The sequence below is a fragment of the Symphalangus syndactylus genome, chromosome 15, assembly GCF_028878055.3.
Source record: "Symphalangus syndactylus isolate Jambi chromosome 15, NHGRI_mSymSyn1-v2.1_pri, whole genome shotgun sequence".
Classification (NCBI taxonomy): domain Eukaryota; kingdom Metazoa; phylum Chordata; class Mammalia; order Primates; family Hylobatidae; genus Symphalangus; species Symphalangus syndactylus.
This window is the reverse complement of record NC_072437.2, coordinates 68,762,381-68,787,837: the sequence shown is the minus strand read 5'-3', so window position 1 is coordinate 68,787,837 and position 25,457 is coordinate 68,762,381. Positions and strand designations below refer to the sequence as shown.

Genomic DNA, 25,457 nt, shown 5'->3' with positions numbered 1-25,457 from the left:
AATGACATATACCTTGATCATTAGTTTGCTGAGGTCTTCAAAGGCCTGAAATGAGAAATGAATTTTGGTTGAAATCCATCTAAAGAATTAAAATGACTTAAAAAAAATGAAGCACCCTCTATTTTTTCCCCATAAAAATTTGAAATTTTCAGCCGGGCGCAGTGGCTCACGCCTGTAATCCCAGCACTCTGAGAGGCCGAGGCAGGCGGATCACGAGGTCAGGAGATCGAGACCATCCTGGCTAATACGGTGAAACCCAGTCTCCACTAAAAATACAAAAAAAATTAGTCAGACTCCCGCCTATAGTCCCAGCTACTCGGGAGCCTGAGGTAGGAGAATGGCATGAACCCGGGAGGCGGAGCTGGCAGTGAGCCGAGATCGTGTCACTGTGCTCCAGCCTGTGTCTCAAAAAAAAAAAAAAAAAAAAATTGACATTTTCTTGCAAATATCAATTTGTTAATAAATATTTATATAATTTCATTTTAGCTAAAAAACCATACATTTTCCAAACAAACTGCAAAAGAACTTCACATTTTCAAAGAGAAAATAATTATTATTGATTAAATAAGCAAAAGGTGATATAAACAGTAGTTCAGAAAATATTATTTACTGTTATTTGAGAAAAGTAAGAAATTCTGTCACTGTCACTGGTTTTTTCTAAAATCATTTTCTAATAGGAAGTCTCTAAGAATCAAAAGCACTACAAAGCTTTCCTGGTTGAAAATGGCAATACACAGCTGTAGGAATAGTTCTCTGGGCACAATAATTTTGGCTTTAAATAGATATTACTTAACTGAAACAGTAAGTTTAGTAAGATAATCAGTTTAAGTAAGATAATCAGCCTCTGATGATCAAACCCATTATGCTTGTAGATATGGTGGATATCACAAAAGAAAAACATTCAAATACCATCTAAATGTATCTACATAGAATCAACTGTTTAATTTGCTACAGCAAAAAACTACTTCAAAGGCCTCTTCGAATTTAAATATATTTAAAATAAATTACTTCAAGTTACGAAAATATACTCCCAGTGCAGAATATCTTATCTAATTGATGCATACAGATGTTATTTTTTAAAACCAGTTAAGCAGCTTGTCGTTAACTGAAATATCAGTCCATATGGTGGTCTGAAACATATAATAGTGGCTCTGATCAGCTTATGCCCATCTGCAGGAAAGCATCCCCCATCTGCAAAAGGATTTTGCTAAAAGAATAGTGTGTTGCGTATTCTTATGGCCAACTCACTAAGGTTAATAACTGAAAACAAAGGGGAATGTGTACACACCTAACAGGAATTTCCTTAGATAAACAAAAGGCTTAAACACTGGATTCTTATCAGCTAGAGCCAGCAGATGCAGGAAACCCTTTGTGAGAAACTCTGGGCACCAGCTCTGAAAGTAAGTCAACTCTAACATTAAAATAGAGGGCAAATCACACACCAACCTAGTTTTCAAAAATAAAACACACATTTTGCGCACTTAGGTTTTTACTTTTAATATATAAGATATTAATAGATTTTTTTTATCTGTGTAAAGAAAACTGGTAACGATAACACTTTTAAATTGTATATGGTAAATTACTGTATTTATTATATTATGTTGTTGTAGAAAAAATATGCTAAGTTGAGAGTCCACAAAGAATACGTAAATAAGCCCTGTAAACTTATACATAGGCAATAAAAAAAAGTAAATATTTTAGTGCCTTAGAAGAAATATCTATAAATATTTTAAGTGATTATAAAACACAGAGAAAAGCTTCCTCACTTTTATTTCTATAATTATTATAAAATTTGGAATTAGTCAACTATCAAAAAATGAGTAAAGAAACTACCTACAATAAAAATTAAAGCAAAAGAGATGCACATATCCATTCTATAATTGCATCTGCCAGTTTATGGAACCTTGTATCCCTCTACCACACCTATAGTCAAATTTCCACTCCAATTTTGAGAAAAACAGCACCTGTTTTAAAACCAGGAGTACCCCCTTAAGCTGACTTACAGCATGATTTATTACTTGCTTTTAGTTATCACTTTGGCTATTAGCGTCAGTAACTCAGTATATTCTTGATTTTCCACTTCAGTACTCTTGAATGTGCCTTGCATATTCCATTCCCTTTTCCTGGGTTCTTCTTATCCATGCTGGTCATCTGCTAGAGCCTATTCATCTTTCAGCCTTTGACTGAAAGATGAATCACCACAGTATCCACAGCCTCTGATACAAGGCCTGGCACAAAGTAGGGAGGAATATCTGCTGAATAAATTAATGATCTGCATGGTTAATGATCTGCTGAATAAATTAATGGTCTGTATGGTGGAGCACAATGCTTATGTAGAATCCTTTGAACTATGCGACTCCAAGAAAATTAGACTGAAACAAAATAACTTACTTTATAAATTAAGAAAAACATTATTTTCAACATAACATTGAGTTAGTATGGCAGTATCAGAAAGAAAAATACAAGTAATGCAAAATCAGCCCACTGCTCCATGCCATCTCCAAAAGCGTCGACACAAAGAGGATGACAAGACACCGCTGAAAGAAGATGGTGCAGCACCTTCTAGGTGGTGAAGAGAGTGGTGATGTGGTGCACGTCACCACCAGCAAACTGCCTGCAAATCAGGAGACTTGGGTTCTCATCTGCCTCGTTCCAAATCTAGTCACTTACTCTTGAGACAATTTCTTCTCTGAATAATAAGAACCCTTCTAATGCTAAAATGTTGAAATTTTATTAATCTTCTCAGAATAGATGATTCTGAAAAGATGGTGGCTATGGCAGCACAGTTTTTGAACCTCTCCAAATCACAACATGAAAACAGGGCAACTAGATCTCAAAACCAAACATATACTACAACACTAAGTGTAAGGATACTAGCAAAAACCCCTCAAGATACAAGCGGGTAGGGCAAACCACTAAGAGCCACAAGACCTGCAGGATGCCAGGATCTAGGCAGAAGAAAGAAAAGAAAAGCAACAATGTAACCACAGACCTGAGAATGCAAGAGCCCCAAGAGAGCCAACAGGGATTCACCAGAAAGCAAGGCAGGCCAATTAGAGGACAGTGCCTAAAATGGGGAGGACTGTGCCTACTTCAATTACGGAAGGGTCCACTATTAACCTTTTATTTCAAAATAAGCTAAAAGATGTTAAGAAGATGATACAAGCTATGAAGGATCAATACAAATCAGAAATAGGTGACAGGACTCAGGAAAGAATTAAAAATAAAAGGAAAAAAAATCATTTCAGAAATAAAGGCTACACTAGACAGACATTAGTGAATAAACACAACAGATAAAACCTTCAAAGAGGTGAAAAAGAGGAAAACTTTCTAAATAAAAAGAAATGAGGAAAGAAATGAAAAGCATTAGAGTCACAAATTGTGAAGAAAGGCAGTGAAACTGCAACATACAGCTAATAGGAGTCCCAGAAGAAAAAAAAATCAAAGCAATTATTGAAAATTATAGGCTGGGCACAGTGACTCGCGCCTGTAATCCCAGCACTTTGGGAGGCCGAGGCGGCCGGATCACGAGGTCAGGAGTTCGAGACCAGCCTTGCCAATATTGGTGAAACCCCATCTCTACTAAAAATACAAAAAATTAGTTGGGTGTGGTGGCATGCGCCTGTAGTCCCAGCTACTTGGGAGGCTGAGGTAGGAGAATTGCTTGAACCCGAGAGGCAGAGGTTGCAGTGAGCCAAGATTGCACCACTGCACTCCAGCGTGGGCAACAGAGTGAGATTCCATCTCAAAAAAAAAAAAAAGAAAGTTATAATGCAGAAAAATTTCCCTGAAATTAAAAAATTCCTGAAACTATATACTGAGAAAGCACAGCATGCACCTAAGAATAACAACTCACAATGACTAATACACAGACACAGTCTAGTAAAATTACTGGGCTTTAAAGTAAAATTTAAAAATACTTTGCCCATCTAGGAAAAACAGCAAGTGTCTTTTAAGGGGAAAAAATTAAATTAAACACTTCATGCCAGACCAAAAAAAAAAGTAATATAATGAAGGAACTCAAAGAAAGAAAATGTGAGCTGAGGATTTTAAATCCAAGAAAACTGACCTTCATGTATAAGGAAGACAAACATGGCAGATACAGAGAATATTGTTCCTATGATCATTTCCTAAAAAATCTACTACAGAATGAGGCTTCAGACAACCAAAGTGACCACAGAGAGCTCAGCATAAGGACTGGTGGTACTAAACATGGAAGTACTTACAAAACTAAGAGTCAACGAGAGCTGGAGCTGAGGGGGAGAGTGTATGCAGTGGCTGTATGCTCAGACGGTGTAAAAACAGTGCACCTATTTTTCAAATGTACGAAGAATGGGGAAAACACATATAAATTTTTTTTTCAACTGCTTTAGTAATTATCTGGTAGTGTCATCTTAAATTTGAATAGAAAAATAAGTACGCTCTTGTTAGGCACTTTATATTAACAACAACAAAATTCTAGCTCTGTCCATTGAAAAAGCCTAGAAACAAAGATCAACCCAATACTGATGAATATTACTAGCAGGCAGATTGTGGTTCTGAAATATCATTTCCCACTAAAAGAAACCAGAGCGGGCTGGGCGAGGTGGCTCATGCCTATAATCCCAGCACTTTGCGAGGCCGAGATGGGCAGATCACGAGGTCAGGAGATTGAGACCATCCTGTCTAACATGGTGAAACCCCGTCTCTACTAAAAATACAAAAAATTAGCCAGGTGTGGTGGCGGGCGCCTATAGTCCCAGCTACTCGGGAGGCTGAGGCAGGAGAATGGCGTGAACCTGGGAGGCAGAGCTTGCAGTGAGCCGAGATCAAGCCACTGCATTCCAGCCTGGGCGACAGAGCGAGCCTCCGTCTCAAACAAAAACAAAAACAAAAACAAAACAAAACAAAAAAACAAACAAACAAACAAACCTAGTCATTGTCAAAAGACAATAAGGAAACAATTTATTACCCTGATGATAAAGGAAAATGCAATTATCCTGCCTTTCCTATATGACCTGGACAACCAAATAGTAGATAAGGGAAACGTTTCTTTAAAAAGTATTCCAACTAATAAATGAAAAATAAACACAGAATTATCACTATTTACCACCACCAATGAATTAATAGATCTAGGCACTGAATATTAACAGCTGCTAACATGACAGAGATAAGATGTGCCTCCAGCGAAAGAACACAGCATCACCTTTAGTTTTGCCAAAGGGACAGAACATGAGTGTGACAGAGATTCTGGATCCAGCTGCCAATTTGGGGAAAATACAGGGTTGAGGAAAATATACAACTTCACCACAGATACACATCCAGAAAAATCTACTATGGGCACTTAATAGGTCAAATGCCCTTGGTTCCCCAACAGTAATCTGTATTTTCAATTAGTGAGCCCAAAATAAGCATTTAAATAACTATTTGTAGTTTTAGACTTTACTTGATTGACATAAATCTTTGAAATTCTCTGAACAGCAACCATCAGCGGAATTTTACTTATGAATTACTATGAAAACCAAAGATTTACTTTAAAGCATCATTTCAGGCCGGGCACGGTGGCTCAAGCCTGTAATCCTAGCACTTTGGGAGGCCGAGGTGGGCGGATCATGAGGTCAGGAGTTCGAGACCACCCTGGCCAACATAGTGAAACCCTGTCTCTACTAAAAATACAAAAAAATTGGCCGGGCGCGGTGGCTCACGCTTGTAATCCCAGCACTTTGGGAGGCCGAGGCGGGCGGATCACGAGGTCAGGAGATCGAGACCACGGTGAAACCCCGTCTCTACTAAAAATACAAAAAATTAGCTGGGCGCGGTGGCGGGCGCCTGTAGTCCCAGCTACTCGGAGAGGCTGAGGCAGGAGAATGGCGTGAACCCGGGAGGCGGAGCTTGCAGTGAGCCGAGATTGCGCCACTGCACTCTAGCCTGGGCGACAGAGCGAGACTCCGTCTCAAAAAAAAAAAAAAAAAAAAAAAATTAGCAGGGCGTGGTGGTGGGCGCCTGTAGTCCCAGCTACTCGGGAGGCTGAGGCAGGAGAATGGCGTGAACCCAGGAGGTGGAGCTTGCAGTGAGCCGAGATGGTGCCACTGCACTCCAGCCTGGGCCACAGAGCCAGACTCTGTCTCAAAAAAAAAAAATAATAAATAAATAAATAAATAAAGCATCATTTCATAAAAAACCAAGACCATTTTTATATAAACATGGAAAAACTAATGATATGTTTAGTTGTATTAACTAATTACAGAATCTAATGCATAACTGGTCTTTTTAGCTAGAGTTCTTTCCCCTTCTCTTGAATTTCCTCATATATCATGAAGCCTCAGAAACACTGGAATGTACATGCTCAGAGTTGTCTCCTAGTAGAAGTGATGGGCTGCTTTGAGCCATTCTTACTGATGTCTGGTCTGATCCCTGGGTGGTCATTAACATAAAATGGTGTGGTATCTGGCCACAGACAGTGGCCACAGAATAGCATTTTTCTCTCAACTGTTACTTCAACTTCCAAAATAATTATACAGAGAACCTTGAACTCATTAGGAGTATCCTCCAATCAGTTTCATCTAGACTGTAAAATCTACACACAACATTTTATGATGTTTTCTAACAGCAAACAAATTTGCATTTCTTTTTTATTCCTTTCAGAAAAAGGTTTTGGTTAGATTTTGCCAGCCCGAGGTAGACCTGTTAAAGAGAATAGGAGACTATGTAGCTTCAGGCAAATGAAATATATTCTAAATTACAGAAGGGAATTAGTCACAGCTGTAGCTAAAAGAACAGACACAAATGGCTGGAATAGATGGACAGCCAGAATTTAACAGTTACCTCAGAAATGTTTTTGTCAGTTTCTTTTCTTTTTTCTTCCAGTTTCCTTTCAATACCTACAATTCCTACAGCCCTTATTCTTCCTGGCTGGAAAAAAAAAAAAAAGAAGTAGAAAATAAAACATACAAAATAGGAAGGAAACAAAATCTTTTGTCACCAACCACATTGTGTTTTCAATGGCGGGAAAGGACCCACGAAGAACCAAAGAAAAACAGCATACACGGACATTTAGCTTCCCTTCAAAACATGTGTTTGTTTCTTGCTATACATAATGATCTTAAAATCATTCAAGAAAAACCAAATATATAATAAATGGCATATTTTACTCTGCATTTTAGATATAAGTTAAATTTCCTATCATTTTCCTTCTTTGGCAAGCTATTACGTATCAGATACTTAATAGGGTTTCCAATGTACAAAAAAATCACAGTTTAAATTTTGGTTCTTTTTTTTTTTTTTTTTTTTTTTTGAGACAGAGTCTGGCTCTGTCCCCCAGGCTGGAGTGCAGTTGCACCATCTCGGCTCACTGCAAGCTCCACCTCCCGGGTTCACGCCATTCTCCTGCCTCAGCCTCCCGAGTAGCTGGGACTACAGGCGCCCGCCACCACGCCCTGCTAATTTTTTTGTATTTTTAGTAGAGACAGGGTTTCACTATGTTGGCCAGGATGGTCTCGAACTCCTGACCTCGTGATCCGCCCACCTCGGCCTCCCAAAGTGCTAGGATTACAGGCTTGAGCCACCGTGCCCGGCCTAAATTTTGGTTCTTAATTATTATTCAAGCTACTTTCATACATTTGAGTACCTATCTAGTGTTGGTGATTAATTTAGACAGGCCTGGAAAACATTACCCAGCTGTACTGTCTATTCTCTCAAATGCCACACTGATTATGAAGAACAGAATGCAGTGAGTGAACCCTACCTTCTATCACCCTAAGAATTATGCTGGTAAGCAGTCATTTATGTTTACTAAGTGTCTGCTATATAGACAGCACTAAATTAGGTGCTGTGAAAATAATTTTTTTTCTTTTTTTGAGACAGAGTCTTGCTCTGTCGCCCAGGCTGGAGTGCAATGGTGTAATCTTGGCTCACAGCAACCTCCGCCTCCGGGGTTCAAGTGACTCTCCTGCCTCAGCCTTCTGAGCAGCTGGGATTACAGGCATGCACCATCCTGCCTGGCTAATTTTTGTATTTTTAATAGAGATGGGGTTTCACAATGTTGGCCAGGCTGGTCTCAAACTCCTGACCTCATGATCCACCCCACGTTGGCCTCCCAAAGTGGTGGGATTACAGGCGTGAGCCACCGCACCCCACTGAAAATAAATTCTTTATAAGAATACCATTGCAGTATTTTGTTTTGGGCAAGTTCTACAATCACAGAGTCTTTTTCTTAATGAAGATGTAAGTACAGAGTTGAAAATACTGGATTAGCAAATAGTTTTAAAAATACCTGGGGTCCTCTATTTGTTTTTAATGACTGGGAAACTGGCATATTCTCCCATCTTCTTTGTGTCATTTCCTCTGATAAACGCCTGTAAAACTGTTATGCAAATAAACACACTTTAAATGACTCAGTCAGATTTTAACATCCTTGTATAAATCATTACTTAACATTTCTTTTTTTTTTTTTTTTTTGAGGTGGAGTTTTGCTCTTGTTGCCCAGGCTGGAGTGCAATGGCGTGATCTAGGTTCACCACAACTTCCGCCTCCCCTATTCAAGCGATTCTCCTGCCTCAGCCTCCCAAGTAGCTGGGATTACAGGCATGTGCCACCACACCCAGCTAATTTTGTATTTTTGGTAGAGATGAGGTTTCTCCATATTGGTCAGGCTGGTCTTGAACTCTCGACCTCAGGTGATCTGCCCGCCTCGGCCTCCCAAAGTGCTGGGATTATAGGCCTGAGCCACCGCGCCCGGCCACTTAACATTTCTTCTGTATAAAAGTCTGTTCAGTCATTTGCAGCAAGCCCAGAATTCTCAGAGACATCAAAGAAAATCAAAGGAAGTTCTTTTCTTGGATCAGCTTCAGAAAGCACAAAGGAAAAAAAAAAAAAGAGAAGGAACTGACCTTCTATATAAAGTGGGCTATTCTCAACAAAGAGATGAGTGACAATGAAATCAACAGACTTACTTTAAACAATCCTGTATATGTGGATTGTTTTCTATCTATAATGAAACAAACACAGTGCCAGGAAAAATATACAACCATTCTCCATGAAGGAAGCAGAGAGTCATTTGTCTAGTTAAAATATAAAACCAAAAAGTAGGACCAAAACATACCTATGCTCACAAATAATCAAATATATTTTTCAACTTCAGTGAGAAAAACTTTAGTCAATCACTTATATCTGCTTAGTGATCACTTGTCAGGAGCACTGGGTGAGGTGCTATAGAAAAAAATAAATAATAATTTATGATATTGATGGGGAGAATAAATACACACTTCTAATTATCTTAAGAATTCTTGTACAGCAACTTATTCAGAACATATAAACTATTATACTGCAGAATAAGTACTTAAGTGATTAAGATTAACTGGAGTTAATCAAGACAGACAGCCTGATTTAAAGCTAGGGAACCTTCAGATACTGAGATAGTTCAACATACCACTGCATTTACACGCTGTTCCTTTAACTAAACTATACCACCGAAAACTCTGCTAGCAGGCGAATGGCATGACTTAGTGTATTTTCCAGCCTCTGTTCCTTCCTTGGGACCACACCCTCTGCTCCCCATTCCCACTGACACCTAAACTTCATATTCTCCACTCACTGCTAAGGCTTAAGATATAATAAAAATTTTATTGGCCAGGCGCGGTGGCTTACGCTTGTAATCCCAGCACTTTGGGAGGCCGAGGCGGGCGGATCACGAGGTCAGGAGATCGAGACCACGGTGTAACCCCGTCTCTACTAAAAATACAAAAAATTAGCCGGGCGTGGTGGCGGGCGCCTGTAGTCCCAGCTACTCGGAGAGGCTGAGGCAGGAGAATGGCGTGAACCCGGGAGGCGGAGCTTGCAGTGAGCTGAGATTGCGCCACTGCACTCCAGCCTGGGCAACAGAGCGAGACTCCGTCTCAAAAAAAAAAAAAAAATTTTATTGTAAAAATATGGTGAAATCTGGTATGTTGTATAATACTATCTTCCATCATGTTAATAAGCCACAACAAACACACACACACATACACCTTTCTAGTACAATTTTATTCATGTAGAAACTTACCTCAATCTGGCCATGTTCTTTGAAGGAGAGTTTGATGTAGGAGTTCTTACTACTCTGGAATGGGCCAGGTTCTTTGTTAGGAGGAGCTGGGTGAAGATGAACCACTATTTTGGCACTGAAGAAAGAACAAATGTAATATATTGAATTGCCTTTCAAAAAAATATAACTAATTCTACTTTTATAACTTTTTATCTATTTCAAATCACTTTTAAAATTCATGTAGAAACAAACATCCCAAAAAGCATCCTTTTAAAGTGTGTATTAGTTCAATATTAATGAAGCTTTCAAAAATCTCTCTACTTAAAACTTGTAAGCTATGAACCAAAAAGCTTCAAGTTACTAGCTCTGTAGATTAAATTAGAGTGTGACTTTAGAAAATAAGGTCAAAGTAAATTTGCAAAATTTTGAGTTTATGATTATGGTTTTCCAACTACAAACATCCCTAGAGGTTATAAGGGGGCCTATAATTTCTGCCAAAGCATACGCCCTCTTATTCATTTGAAAACAAAATGTGAAAACTTATCTGTAAAAATGGCCAGCTGATATTTTATTAAAATTCCATCCAAAACTAACATTCTACAGTGTCATTTGTTGGAAAATGCCACTCAATCAACAGCATGATCTAGAAAGATATCCAATAACAAAAACAATTCCCAAAATGCTGTGGCTCTAAGAACACAAACTACCATTATCTTTATGACTATCATAATCTTCTATGCTATTAAAAATACCACTATATTTGGTCAGCTTAATAAGTCTGTTTTCCTCCTTTTTTTTTTTTTCAACCTAGTCAATAAGCAATCTTCTATAAAGATTTGGGAAACTAAAAAACTCAAAGTATCTCGGGTACCTAGTTTAGTGCTTTTTCTTTGTTGATCATGCTACAGATACACACCTACCACTCAATTTTACTTTTCTTTTTTTGGAACCATATGGTTACCTAAATATCACTGCAAAATTGAAACACCAGGCATTGGGCCTCCTCAATGTGAATGGGTGGGGCCAGCCTTGTAAGGACTCCTCCTATTCCCTTGTGGTAAACTTCTTTAAGTGAAGTGAGAAAATAAACTATGTGAGCAGAATCATAGAACTGTCTGAAACAAACCATCAAGTAGAGCAACAAAACTATGACAATTATGATAAAATAACTAAGCAAAAGCATTTCATAGTCTCTGAAACTAAAAAAAACCCTCAGCTCTACTATCTGATTCTGTGAAAGGACACCCAATGAAAAACTAATGAGTATAATCAAAAAAAGCATAAAAAGTCTATGCCAAGTTTTGTATATATTCTTTTATCAAGTCATCCAATTACTATACTTCATTAAATTTTAAATTTATGAAATAAGGCCAGGCGCAGTGGCTCACGCCTGTAATCCCAGCACTTTGGGAGACCGAGGCGGGCGGATCACGAGGTCAGGAGATTGAGACCATCCTGGCTAACACGGTGAAACCCCATCTCTACTAAAAATACAAAAAATTAGCTGGGCATGGTGGCGGGCACCTGTAGTCCCAGCTACTCGGGAGGCTGAGGCAGGAGAATGGCATGAACCTGGGAGGCAGAGCTTACAGTGAGCCGGGATAGCGCCACTGCACTCCAGCCTGGGCGAAAGAGCAAGACTCTGTCTCAAAAAAAAAAAAAAATTATGAAATAAAAAAAGCATCTTCAGAGATGTTAAAAGGTGAAATGTACACATCTTGAAATCAATGCAAATATAACTGTTTGAGGGGAGAGGCTGGGAATTCTCTAAAAAGAATACTTGAGAAAAGTTAACTTGGCATATTACTGAAGTACTCCTCACTGGACATGTTTAAAAAATAAGACACGAAAGTGAAGGTAAATATTTAAAATTTTTTTTTAGTTTAGATTTCCTTGCAACACAGGAAAGGAAAATTCAAATAACCTGGAACAACCTTAAAGTTTACTTTTTAGAACTTAATACAATGGAGAAATTGATAAGGGGAAAATATAAATCATAAGAACAATCTACCCTAAAAATCTCTGGCTTAAAAAAAATCTGTGGCTTATTAATCTTTTTAAAATGTTGGTTAGTTTCTTTTATGTCAAATAAATAATATTTTACAGTAAATCATAACATTATGATCAAGGCATGCATTGCATGTCCAGTGAAGCCCAACATTGCTTAACTTCTACTGAAGTGCCTAATTATGCTAAACCTAAAGATAAGCCTACATAGGAAAAAAATATCCCATGCCGATAATATTTGTTCATGTCTCCTCAATTACATGCACTTAAAATATAAAGCCAAGTTTTCGGTACATTTGAATAAACAGGAACATTTGAACTTACACCTTTATACCAGAGTGGCCCATCTCCTGGTGTGCCTGGGATAGTCCCATTGTATCCCTGTTACCCTGGTCTAATTGTTCATTGTACTCCCTATTATTCTGATAAATGTCCTGCTTTGTACAATAACTATTATTATATGCTGCTTAATTCTGCTATCTGAACAAGTCAAACTTGAGAAACAAACTTAATGATCAGGCTAGAAACAGGAGCAAAGTCAGTTATTTTTCTCAAATAGGTTATTTCCGATTTTAAGTATGAAATGACAAGTACACAGGGATGTGAAAGCAAAGTGTCTATGGAAAGACAATGATAACTGGGCCACATTTCTTTATTATGACCATGTATAATAAACAAGGATATTACAGCAAACCTTAGCTTTATTCATGCTTTAAGAATGGATTCATACATCATTGAATCTAAGATAGGACCTCTTGCCCAATAGCATAACAGGAAATGTTTTCTGTGACTAAAGACTGTGCTATACAGACTTACCTCTTCCCAATTCCAGCCGCCTGTTCTTCAATGAACACAATTTGAGAAAGGAGAATGGCCATGCAACACTCCTAGGAGGAAATCAACAGCTTAAATGAAAGACTCTAAACAACATCCATAACACTTGTCAGAAATCCTTGTTTTATAGCATTACAGTGCCATATAGCATAATAATAAAAATGATAAAAAACAATAATGATTTTACTCCTTAAATGAACTTAAGGAAAAATTAAATGAAAACAATAATGTGGTGGCATTTGGCTGCATGGAAGAACATAAGAAGTTTAAAAGAAGCTGTAACTAGCTTTTGTTTTTACAATGGGTGTATTTTCTTTATTATTATTATTTTTTAATTCATTTTTTTTTTGAGGCAGAGTCTCACTCTGTTGCCCAGACTGGAGTGCAGTGGCATGATCTCGGCTCACTGCAAGCTCTGCCTCCCAGGTTAACGCCATTCTCCGGCCTCGGCCTCCTGAGTAGCTGGGACTACAGGCGCCCACCACCACGCCCGGCTAATTTTTTTGTATTTTTAGTAAAGACGGGGTTTCACCATGTTAGCCAGAATGGTCTCGATCTCCTGACCTCGTGGTCCACCTGCCTCGGCCTCCCAAAGTGCTGGGATTACAGGCATGAGCCACCACACCCAGCCACAATGGGTGCATTTTCTAAGAGTAATATTTCTATGAAAACATTTTACTTGTAATATTTTCTTACACTGAAAGCAAAAAACAAAACAGATAGATCAAAACAATTTTAAGGAGGGCATTTATGTAGATGACTTTCTCTTCTTTATAATTTTCCATACTTCACTCATATGCCCACACACAATTATTAATAGTTTTAAACAGAAAATATTGATGTAGTATCCCTTTATTCATATGTTTAATTTTTTTTTTTTTTTGAGATGGAGTCTCACTCTGTTGGCCAAGCTGGAGTGCAGTGGTACAATCTCGGCTCACTGCGACCTCCGCCTCCCAGGTTCAAGTGATCCTCCCAGCTCAGCTTCCCAAGTAGCTGGGATTATAGGTGTGAGTCACCATGCCTGGCTCATTTTTGTATTTTTAGGAGAGAAGGACTTCAGGCTAGTCTCGAACTCCTGACCTCAAGTGATCCCCCTGCCTCGGCTTCCCAAAGTACCGGGATTTACAGGCATGAGCCACTGTGTCCAGCCAGTAGGTTTAATTTTTTTTTTTTTTTTTTAAGACGGAGTTTCACTCTTTTTGCCCAGGCTGGAGTGCAATGGCACGATCTTGGCTCATCACGACCTCTGCCTCCCAGGTTCAGGCGATTTTCCTGCCTCAGCCTCCTGAGTAGCTGGGATTACAGGAATGTGCCACCATGCCCAGCTAATTTTGTATTTTTAGTAGAGATAGGGTTTCTCCATGTTGGTCAGGCTGGTCTCAAACTCCCAACATCAGTTGATCCACCCGCCTCAGCCTCCCAAAGTGCTGGGATTACAGGCATGAGCCACCGCGCCTGGCCCAATTTTTAACATAAACAGTTATGTTTAATTTTTATATGTGACTAGCAATGTAGTGTCTAAAAATTTGTCCAAATTGACCTCTTTATATGATAATCAAAAAATTATACTAAGATTAACTTATCAACATATGGTTTAAGGACATCCACTCTATCCTCCCCAAAAAGATCTATTTCCTGAATATATAGTACTTTTAAAAGGATTAGACAATATTAACAGTCTAAGGCAGCAGTCCCCAACTTTTTGTGTATCAGGGACTGGTTTCATGGAAGACAGTATTTCCTGGGGAGCAGGGGTTGTGGTTTCAGGATGAAACTGTTCCACTTCAGATCATCAGGCATTAGACTCTCATAAGGAGTGCACGACCTAGATCCCTTGCATGCACAGTTCACAATAGGGCTCCTGCTCCTATGAGAATCTAATGCATCTGCTGATCTGATAGGAGGTGGAGCTCCGGTGGTAACACTCACTCACCTGTCACTTACCCCCTGCTATATGACCCAGTTCCTAACAGGCCACAGATCAGTACTGGTCTGTGGCTCCGGGGGTTGGGGACCCCTGCTCTAAGGCATGCATTATCAACAGGGGCAATATCAGACCTAGGAGACAAAAATTAGTTCCCAGGTACAAAAAAGTCAGATATTGTAATGGTTAGCAGCCCTTCAAGTGCCACAGTACAGTATATAGTTTATTTGTGGTACTAAAATTTCACGGGGGTCTGGGGGAACAATCAGGAAAATAAAAACACAGATGAGATAGCTATCTTACTGGCAACGCTGAGATTAATGTATATATACTTTCAGGTTGAAGCTCTTGGGAATAAAAATATCAGCTTTATATACATATAATTCTCCCCCTTCCCCAAAACAAAAAACAAAAAACAGGTTGGGCAAGGTGGCTCACGACTGTGATCCCAGCACTTTGGAAGGTCAACGTGGGCGGATCACGAGGTCAGGAGTTAGAGACCAGCCTGAACAACATGGCTAAACCCCGTCTCTACTAAAAAATGCAAAAATTAGCCAGGCGTGGTGGCACGCACCTGTAATCCCAGCTACTCAGGAGTCTGAGGCAGGAGGATCACTTGAACCTGGGAGGCGGAGGTTGCAGTGAGCCAAGATCGTGCCACTGCACTCCAGCCTGGGCGACCGAGCAAGACTCCGTCTCAAAAAAAAAGGAGGGGGGCGTGGGGGACTCCTCTTGCTGAGTGACTTAGAGACAGATCTCAATATCTAGGTAAAAGCATGCACTTGATGGCAGGCCTAGCCTCCTGATTCTCAACAACCTAGGACAACCAGTGGTTTTAAGGACATACGAGCTCTTTTTAAAGACTCCCTCACAACTGATGGGGGAATTATTCCCGTTACACATGGAACACTTAGATATAGATATAGAGTAGAATTTGACTGATATTTAAAAAACATGATTCTCCATCCAGTAACTACATGGACTTTTCTGGAGCTGAATAAGGGACGACAAGCTAACTCCTGTTTTTGCACTCCATTCAGAGAAATTACATGGGACACACTCTTTTGTCATTCAGAAAAGTAAAATTTATTATTGCATTTATTATATAAGTTTTATTAGAAATGAAAAAAGAAGAAAAAGCTTCAGTGATTTAAAACCTACAATGGTGGCTCACTCCTGTAGTCCCGGCTACTTGGGAGGTTGAGGCCAGGAGAATCACTTGAGCCCAGAGGTTACAGATCAGCCTGGGCAATACAGCGAGACCCTGTCTCTAAAAAATAAATAAACAAAATAAAACCTACAACAGATGCAAAAAACTGTATCTTACATGATTTTTCTGATCTCTCCAAATCAGTCGGTGTGTACTAAGAAGGAGAGTCCCAGTATCAAATTTTATCTAGAAAGAAAGAGCATCACAAAATATTAATAACGTATCACTCATTGTGGTTCAGATTTCCTTCTTCATGAATTATACCACACTAAATTAATCATATAAATAAACATTTTACTTTTAGAATAGGCTTATCACAAATTAAAGAGAACCAATGCTACATACTTCATAAGCTATTTGTATAGTCTTGACAGCATTAGAAAAAAATGCAAACAACAACCAGGTATGATACGCATTCATACTCTGCAATGCATGCAAAGGTTAAAAAGAAATGATGAGGTAGAACTGCATGGATTACCATAGAACTCTAAGACATTGGATGAGTGGGAAAGAAAGTGATTTACAGCAATTTACAATATTACATATGCAGTATATGTGTGGTTTGCAGACACACAGGTAGTGAAAAGGGTCTAAAAGGAACACACAATTATCTGTTAACAATCATTATCTCAGAAAAAGTGTGAGGAAAGGGGTAGAAGGGAAGCAAAGAGCTCTTTTTTACCTCTACACTTTACTGATTGGATTTCTTTGCAATTGAATTCATGTATAACACTCATAACATTTTTTAATGAAAACAAAATCCAGGAACAGATACAAATACATACAAAAATAAATATGGATGGAGATTCAGTCAATGGCAGTGGGACAACTGGGTTGCCAGGTAGGAAAAAGAAAAATCCATACATCTGGATTTATACCTAATACAATGCACCAAAATGAATTCTAGATGGATCAAACAATTGAGTAAAAAACGAAAAAAATTATAAAAGCACTAGAAAAAATCATGAGATAATTTTTTAAATAATCTGAGGGGAGAAGACCTTTCTAAGAAGGCATAAAACCCATTAGCATTAAACAAAAACCCCCAAATTCATATGTTGAAGCCCTAACCCTCAACGTGATGGTATTTGGCGATGGAGCCTTTGGGAAGTGATTAGGTTTAGAAGGTCATGAGGTGGGGCCCTCATGATGGGACTAGTATCCCTATAAGAAGAGGAAGAGACAGGAGGGTTTCCTCTCCATGAACACGTGCTGAGAAAAGACCAAGCAAGTACACAGGGAAATGGTGGCCATCTGCAAGCCAGGAAGAGTGTCCTTACCAAGAACCAAATCTGCCAGCACCTTGATCTTAGACTTCCCAGTCTCCAGAACTATGAGAAATAAACGCCTGTTGTTTAAGCCACCCAGGCTATGCTATTTTGTTTTAGCAGCTGAGCTGACATGGACATACTCTTTGGGTATGTATCACCTATTCAAAATATAAATTTTTAAATGTTCTTCAAAACTACAATACAATCACAAAGAAATGCCAGCTAGGTCTTCAGGACCAAAACTTTAAACCTCACTACTTGTTACTATGCCCTGAAAGTTACATAAATAAGCAAATTTTAGAGTTGGAACCCAAGAGATTAATGAATTAAGCCCCTGTGTTTCTGTTAAAAGCAAGATATATGTTGGAAGCTTCTATTAACTCGAGTTACTAGAAAGTGGAATTTGCCACAAGGTAGGACTTCCTTGTGTCCTTTCCAGGAATATGCAGTTATTTTAAAAGTTATATCTGATCCTAAGTCTGAGCTAAAAAAAAAAAAAAAAGAGTTACAAGGATAGTCCCATTTATAAGGCAGCCTTACAACATAAATTCTAAGGAAAGCATTTTAGTTAGTGTCCAGTTTATTAAAATAAGACTGGAATTGTTTTGAGTTTAAAATAATATGTTAAAAATATGGCCGGGTGCCGTGGCTCACGCCTATAATCCCAGCACTTTGGGAGGCTGAGGCGGGTGGATCACGAGGTCAGGAGATCGAGACCATCCTGGCTAACACGGTGAAACCCCGACTCTACTTTTTTTTTTTTTTTTTTTTTCTTTTGAGGTGGAGTCTGGCTCTGTCGCCCAGACTGTAGTGCAGCGGGGCGATCTCGGCTCACTGCAGGCTCCGCCCCCTGGAGTTCAGGCCATTCTCCTGCCTCAGCCTCCCGAGTAGCTGGGACTACAGGCGCCCGCCACCTCGGCTGGCTGATTTTCTGTATTTTTAGTAGAAACAGGGTTTCACCGTGTTAGCCAGGATGGTCTCGATCTCCTGACCTCGTGATCCGCCCGCCTCAGCCTCCCAAAGTGCTGGGATTACAGGCGTGAGCCACCGCGCCCGGCCCGACTCTACTTTTAAAAATACAAAAAAATTAGCTGGGTGTGGTGGCGGGCACCTGTAGTCCCAGCTACTCGGGAGGCTGAGGCAGGAGAATAGCAGGAACCTGGGAGGCGGAGCTTACAGGGAGCCGAGATCACGCCACTGCACTCCAGCGTGGGTGACAGAGCAAGACTCCGTTTTAGGCCGGGCGCGGTGGCTCACGCTTGTAATCCCAGCACTTTGGGAGGCCGAGGCGGGCGGATCACAAGGTCAGGAGATCGAGACCACGGTGAAACCCCGTCTCTACTAAAAAAATACAAAAAAAATTAGCCGGGCGTGGTGGTGGGCGCCTGTAGTCCCAGCTACTCGGGGAGGCTGAGGCAGGAGAATGGCGTGAACCCGGGACGCGGAGCTTGCAGTGAGCCGAGATTGCGCCACTGCACTCCAGCCTGGGCGAAAGAGCAAGACTCCGTCTCAAAAAAAAAAAAAAAAAAAAAAAAAAAGACTCCGTTTAAAATATATATATATATACACATATATATATTCGAAAAGTAAATAACGAATTGGAGCATTACTATATATCATTCTTAAACAATAAATTATTTATGTGGTTGATAATAAAGAGACTTATATTAATACAGAAAAAAGCAGGTCTCAAAATAGTATATACAGCATGACTCCACACACAGAATATGCTAAAAGTAACTGCTTATGGGTAGTAGGATTATTGATTATTTCAAGTTTCTCCTTTGGCTTATCCATATTTAACAACTTTGTTACATGTCTAATAAAAAAATCGATCACAGGCATGTATAACTTCATGTAACTCTGAACTATATATAAATCATTTTTTGTTAAATCAAGCACACATAGGAACATGTGTCAAAAAGTCCTTGTATAATAAATAACACACTTCTTGACATACATTTTAAAAAATTGTTTTCTAAGAGTAAGGTCTGATTGTATTATTAATAGCATTAAGTAGTAAATAATATGGTTAGTAAACTTTAATGATAACAGACCTTCTGAACCATCTAGTCTAAATACACTTCATGAGAGATTGTCCCACCAACAAACTTCAACATGTCAGAGAATAGACCTTATGAGTCCATGTTTTTCTCAGAATCAGAAATAAAACATATTTACTGCTGGCAGTTAGTTCAGTCTGGCTTCAAACATTTTGGTTAATCTCATCTATGCAAAACCAAATAACTGAGTTTACAATATTTTTTAAATCTCTTCTTTGCCAATGAGTAAATTTCCCTTCTCCGAAAGCAAATATTTAATTATCTTGAGAGTACATAATGCTGGCCGGGCGTGGTGGCTCATGCCTGTAATCCCAGCACTTTGAGAGGCCGAGGAACGCGGATCACGAGGTCAGGAGATCGAGACCATCCTGGCTAACACGGTGAAACCCCGTCTCTACTAAAAATACAAAAAATTAGCCAGGCGTGGTGGCGGGCACCTGTAGTCCCAGCCACTCGGGAGGCTGAGGCAGGAGAATGGCGTGAACCCGGGAGGTGGAGCTTGCAGTGAGCTGAGATCGGGCCATTGCACTGCAACCTGGGTGACAGAGGGAGACCCCGTCTCAAAAAAAAAAAAAAAAAGGCCGGGCGCAGTGGCTCACGCCTGTAATCCCAGCACTTTGGGAGGCCTAGGCGGGCGGATCACGGATCAGGAGGTCAGGAGATCAAGACTATCCTGACTAACACGGTGAAACCCCGTCTCTACTAAAAATACAAAAAATTAGCCGGGCGTGGTAGCGGGTGCCTGTAGTCCCAGCTACTTGGGAGGCGGAGGCAGGAGAATGGCGTGAACCCGAGAGGCGGGGCGGGAGGCGGGGCTTGCAGTGAGTGGAGATCGCGCCACTGCACTCCAGCCTGGGCTACAGAGCGAGATTCCGTCTCAAAAAAAAAAAAAAAAGTAGATAATGCTGCCGTCTCAAAAAAAAAAAAAAAAAAAAAAAAGGCGGGCGCCTTGGCTCACGCCTGTAATCCCAGCACTTTGAGAGGCCGAGGCAGGCGGATCAAGAGGTCAGGAGTTCAAGACCAGCCTGACCAACACGGTGAAAACCCGTCTCTACTAAAAATACAAAAAAAAAAAAAAAAAAAAAAATTGCCGGGCGTGGTGGCACGCGCCTGTAATCCCAGCTACTGGGGAGGCTGAGGAAGGAGAAACGCTTGAACCCGGGAAGCAGAGGTTGCAGTGAGCCAAGATCGCACCACTGCACTCCAGCCTGGGCGACAGAGCGAGATTCCGTCTCAAAAAAAAAAAAAAAAAAAGTAGATAATGCTGCATTATAGAACATAATAGTTCTGATTAAGAAACTTTGTATGTTATCTTACTGAAATCCAAGCACATATATGTTAATTTAAGGCTGGAGCCAGCCTATGTTCCACTGCTACTTCAATTAACAATGTGCAAATGTAAAACGTTGCTGCTTTAAGTGAAGAAATTGTGTAATACTTGCCTTTCGGGATTCCAGTGGATTAAGATCTAAACCTGATAGTCAAGTTTAGGCTGGTTTGCTTACACCACTCAGAACCTAGAATAATTTTAACTGCTTAAAAATTGATCTAACTTCAGCACTCACTGAAAAGTTCTTACCATGTTTTTTTTTTAGTTTACATTTTTTCTGTTATAAAAGTCATGCATAGGCCGGGCACGGTGGCTCATGCCTGTAATCCCAGCACTTTGGAAGGCCGAGGCGGGTAGATCACGAGGTCAGGAGATCGAGACCATCCTGGCTAACACGGTGAAACCCCGTCTCTACTAAAAATACAAAAAATTCTCCGGGCGTGGTGGTGGGCGCCTGTAGACCCAGCTACTCCAGAGGCTGAGGCTGGAGAATGGCGTGAGCCCGGGAGGCGGAGCTTGCAGCGAGCCGAGATCGCAACACTGCACTCCAGCCTGGATGACAGAGCCAGACTCCGTCTCAAAAAAAAAAAAAAAAAAGTCATGCATGTTCAGTGTTGAAAATCTGGAAAATATTTAGAGTCTGAAAAACAAAATGAAATAACTCATACCAGCCAGAGTGTGTATGTATGTATACACAGATGTTTATGTATACATATATAATCTTTAAATAGAATATGATAGTTTTATAACTATGATTAATAGTATAGTTATAAAATATAGTTAGCAGCCTATCATTGGCAATTCCTTATGCTAATTAGGGCATGCCACAATTTTTTTTTGTCTTGAGATGGAGTTTCTTGTTGCCGAGGCTGGAGTGCGACGGTGCGATCTGGGCTCACGGCAACCTCTGCCACCCGGGTTCAAGCCATTCTCCTGCCTCAGCCTCCCGAGTAGCTGGGATTACAGGCACCCGCCACCACGCCCAGCTAATTTTTTGTATTTTTAGTAGAGATGGGGTTTTACCATGCTGGCCAGGCTGGTCTTAAACTCCTGACCTCAGATGATCCACCCGCCTCAGCCTCTCAAAGTGCTGGGATTGCAGGCATGAGCCACCACGCCTGACCCCATGCCATAATTTAATTAACCAATCCCTATGGTGGACATTCAGATTGCTTCCAATTTTTCCATATATAATAATATTATACATAATATATAATAGTGCTGAGATGAGCATTCTCATATGTAATATTTTTATGCATCTCTGATTATTTCCCAAGGGTAAATTCCTAAAAGTGAGTTAGCTGAAAAAGAATAAACAATTTTCTAAATCTTCTGATATATGCTGCCAACTTGCCACTTTACACATTACTAACCTTACATTATTTTTTAAATTGGCTGAGGCTACAGAAGTGTCTGTGAATTCAAACAAATGACCTGTCTACACTGCTTATGAAAGTAACACATTATCTAGTCATAATGAGCCCATGAAAACTGTGCCTGTATAAACAAGCAAGTATGTATGTATTCACAAGAGGCACTTGGGCGGTGGGAAGAGCAGTCCATTGGATCTGGTTTGCAATTCTAGCTCCACCAGTTAGTAGTTGTGTGACCTTACACAGCTCACAGTTTTCTCAACTATCAACTGTGGAGTCTCAGTTGCCCGTCTTTGGGAAGATTAGCTGTATTAAACATTACATCAAGGGTGACAGCGGTGACTGCTATATTATGAAGTCCTTTTTTTTTTTTTGAGACGGAATCTCGCTCTGTTGCCTAGGCTGGAGTGCAGTGGCACAATCTCGGCTCACTGTAGCTCCATGAACAAAGCACAGGCTTTGAGTCTGATAAACAGAGATTTAAATCTTCTCTCTGTGGATCTTAGGCAAGTCACTGTATCTCTTGGCGTTACTTTCTCATTCAGTAAAATACCTCATATTCTGAGAGGATTAAATGAGATGACATATACAGCTCTTGGCTCATAGTAGGTACTTTAATTATTCAGGTTTTAAAAAAATGTGTTTCACACCCACAACCAGCCAGGAGATACAAGGATGAGCAAGGCACACCTGTGCTCCAGAAACATCAAACTAGTCTAGAAGACAGCCATGCGCACGCTTGCCCAGGGAATGGGTTGGGATGCAAACTATGAAGATTAGGCAATCTGGACTGCAGTCCCTAGGTCGAAGGAGCCAGTGAGGCATCCTAAAAGGCAGACTAATTTCATCAGATTTGGGGGCTAATGTGTGTAGCCTTGTAGAGTCTCTAGCACCACAGGAGGTCTGGAAACCTTCCAACAGATGAAGGAAGCCAGGATACCGCACCTTCCCCCAGGAGTCAGCCTGTGCCTCATTCAGCCTAGGGACCCCATAGCTGCAAGGCAGCTCAGCAAGTCACTAAGTCCAGCTTTGGGGCACAGTGGTAAGGAGACTCCTCTTAGAGCTCAAAAAAAAAAAAAGGACTTCATAATATAGCAGTCACCGGTGTCACCCTTGATGTAATGTTTAATACAGCTAATCTTCCCAAAGACGGGCAACTGAGACTCCACAGTTGATAGCTGAGAAAACTGTGAGCTGTGTAAGGTCACACAACTACTAACTGGTGGAGCTAGAATTGCAAACCAGATCCAATTGAAATTGAAATACATGCAATTTCAAGCTTTTAGAAGAGTTAATTCTGGACTAGATCACAGGGTCTAAAGCAATGTTTTCCCCATGATTTGTTTCTTAAACCTCTGACATCTATATACTTGTCAGCTAATACAAGCAGCAAAAATTTTAAAGTAAAAATTAAAACTTGCTGGTTCAACAATGTATCTTTCATATAAAACTACTAATGGTTGTGATTTTACACTGTTTTAAATCTATCACAGCTATACTGCCTGCCAGCAAACGTGTTCCTAGTCTTCAAATTGGAGTTCCATAGAATAGTATCATGCCATGCTCTGCAAAAGCATGACTTCCTAGTGCTCCCGCAGGGAGTGGCACTGGAGGAGTCTCTGAGGACAGATCTACCACTGTCAACATTCAGTTCCTCTCAAAGGGGGGGCAAAATCAAAACGCCGAGGAAGGGGAGGTGGATTAACCTTCCCATTTAAAATAGTCACAAAGATGTAAATTGGTAAGAAAGGGGAAAAAAATAGCTTGTCACTCCAATCCGGGGATGGAAGACTCAACCTGAGATCAAGCTAGTTAAAGTGCTAAGGCAGGCTGGGCACAGTGGCTCAAGAGCCTGTAATCCCAGCTCTTTGGGAGGCCCAAGCGGGCGTATCATTTGAGGTCAGGAGTTTGAGACCAGCCTGGCCAATGTGGTGAAACTCCGTCTCTACTAAATATACAAAAATCAGCCGGGCATGGTTGCAGGCGCCTGTAATCCCAGTTACTCAGGAGGCTGAGGCAGGAGAATTGCTTGAATCCGGGAGGCGGAGGTTGCAGTGAGCCCAGATCGCGCCACTGCACTCCAGCCTGGCGACAGAGTGAGACTCCGTCTCAAAATAAATAAATAAATTAATTTAATTAAGAAGTGCTAAGGCAGTAAGTGAAGTTAGGTCCGAGCAAATTATTTAAGGAAAAGACCTTTACTCAATAATACAGGCAACATAGCCCATAGAAAATACCCTAAGAGAGTCAGAGGACCTGAGTCCAATGTCACCTGTGCCTCTAAATAGCACTTACCTGGTAAGCACTTACCAGGAAAAGCTGAGTTGAGGAACTTATATCAAAGTACAGCGGAAAGTGTCGTTAATAAAACGGCAAGGGAAACGAGGTAGCAAATTAAAACTTCTGGAAACCAAAAATGCTTGTGGGTAAATGAGTTTTAAAATTTTTCTAATTCCAGTTTATATATTTCATTCCAGGACAAGATATTTCATAGTTTCAACAAAGTATCTACAAAATATTTACTTACACTTCCTATTTCTCCTCTCGATTTGCAAACGCACCTTCTAAGATTTATGCTTGCATTACAAGGCACGGTCTACTATTAATATAACACTTTACAAAACACGCTCAGAACGCCTTTCTAAAGCAATTAGAAAACAAAACACAAACACAATAGCCTCTGGCAAGGGCATTCCAATGAGGCACTGATACCTCTTTAGGAAATCCTTTCGAAGCAATCCCTCACCCCTCTGCCCAGATATGCTAATCCCTCCGACTGCATAAGGTCCAAGCTAAAGCTTTCGCTGGGGCACGGACTGTACGGCCACCGCGCCCTCCTCACAGAAAGGCGGAACCGGGCTGTCCGGTTCCGACGCCGAGGTTGGTGTCGTCAGGGGGCCTGGAACCAGGCCGAGGAAGTCGACTGCCCGATCGCCGCCCGGCGCCCGCAGACGGCGAGCGCTCCTTCTCCCAGGCACTGCAGCTGTGCGCTCCCGGAAGCATTCCGGGCGGAGGGAAGCGGCCGCGATCCGCGCCTGCTGGGAACCGTGCCAAAGTTGGGACCTTCGCGGGGGAGGCAGCCGAGCGCCCCACGCCGCGTGCTACCGACCGGCGGGGAGCGCAAGAGCGCTGCGCCCCGCACAGAGGCCAGCCGGGCCGCCGAGGGCCGTGAGCTAGGCCGGGGACCCGGCAGCGCCGAGCCGGGCCGCGCGCCCACCGGAGGTCCCTTCCGCCAGCCCCTTGGGAAGGCTGGCCGACGCCCTACCTTCTCCTCGCCATCGTAGATTCGCACCCCGCGCTGCTGGATCACCAGGGTCTCGTTGATCTCCAGGAGGCCGCTGGTCCAAACGAAGCGGTCCATGGCCGCTGCCACCCAGCCCCGGCGCTCCGGGGCCGTGAGCAGCGCGCCGTGCAGCCTGCGGCGCCCCCTAGCGTCGGACGGGAC

General features: G+C 41.1%; 1 protein-coding gene across 4 annotated transcripts in view; it reads right to left on the bottom strand.

Moving 5' to 3' along the window:
• VPS36 (vacuolar protein sorting 36 homolog) overlaps window positions 1-25,457 on the bottom strand; it is a 40,719-nt gene extending 15,262 nt beyond the window's left edge. The window contains exons 1-7 of one of the 4 annotated variants that reach the window (XM_055244280.2): window positions 25,278-25,457; window positions 16,093-16,161; window positions 12,821-12,891; window positions 10,019-10,133; window positions 8,252-8,341; window positions 6,805-6,891; window positions 13-45 (exon numbers count right to left, since the gene is read on the bottom strand). In XM_055244280.2, coding sequence (XP_055100255.1) covers window positions 13-45; window positions 6,805-6,891; window positions 8,252-8,341; window positions 10,019-10,133; window positions 12,821-12,891; window positions 16,093-16,161; window positions 25,278-25,373 — 561 coding nt within the window. In that variant the 5' untranslated portion in view covers window positions 25,374-25,457. The remainder of the gene's footprint in view (window positions 1-12; window positions 46-6,804; window positions 6,892-8,251; window positions 8,342-10,018; window positions 10,134-12,820; window positions 12,892-16,092; window positions 16,162-25,277) is intronic. The other 3 variants (XM_055244281.2, XM_055244285.2, XM_055244283.2) reach the window with 3 other exon arrangements.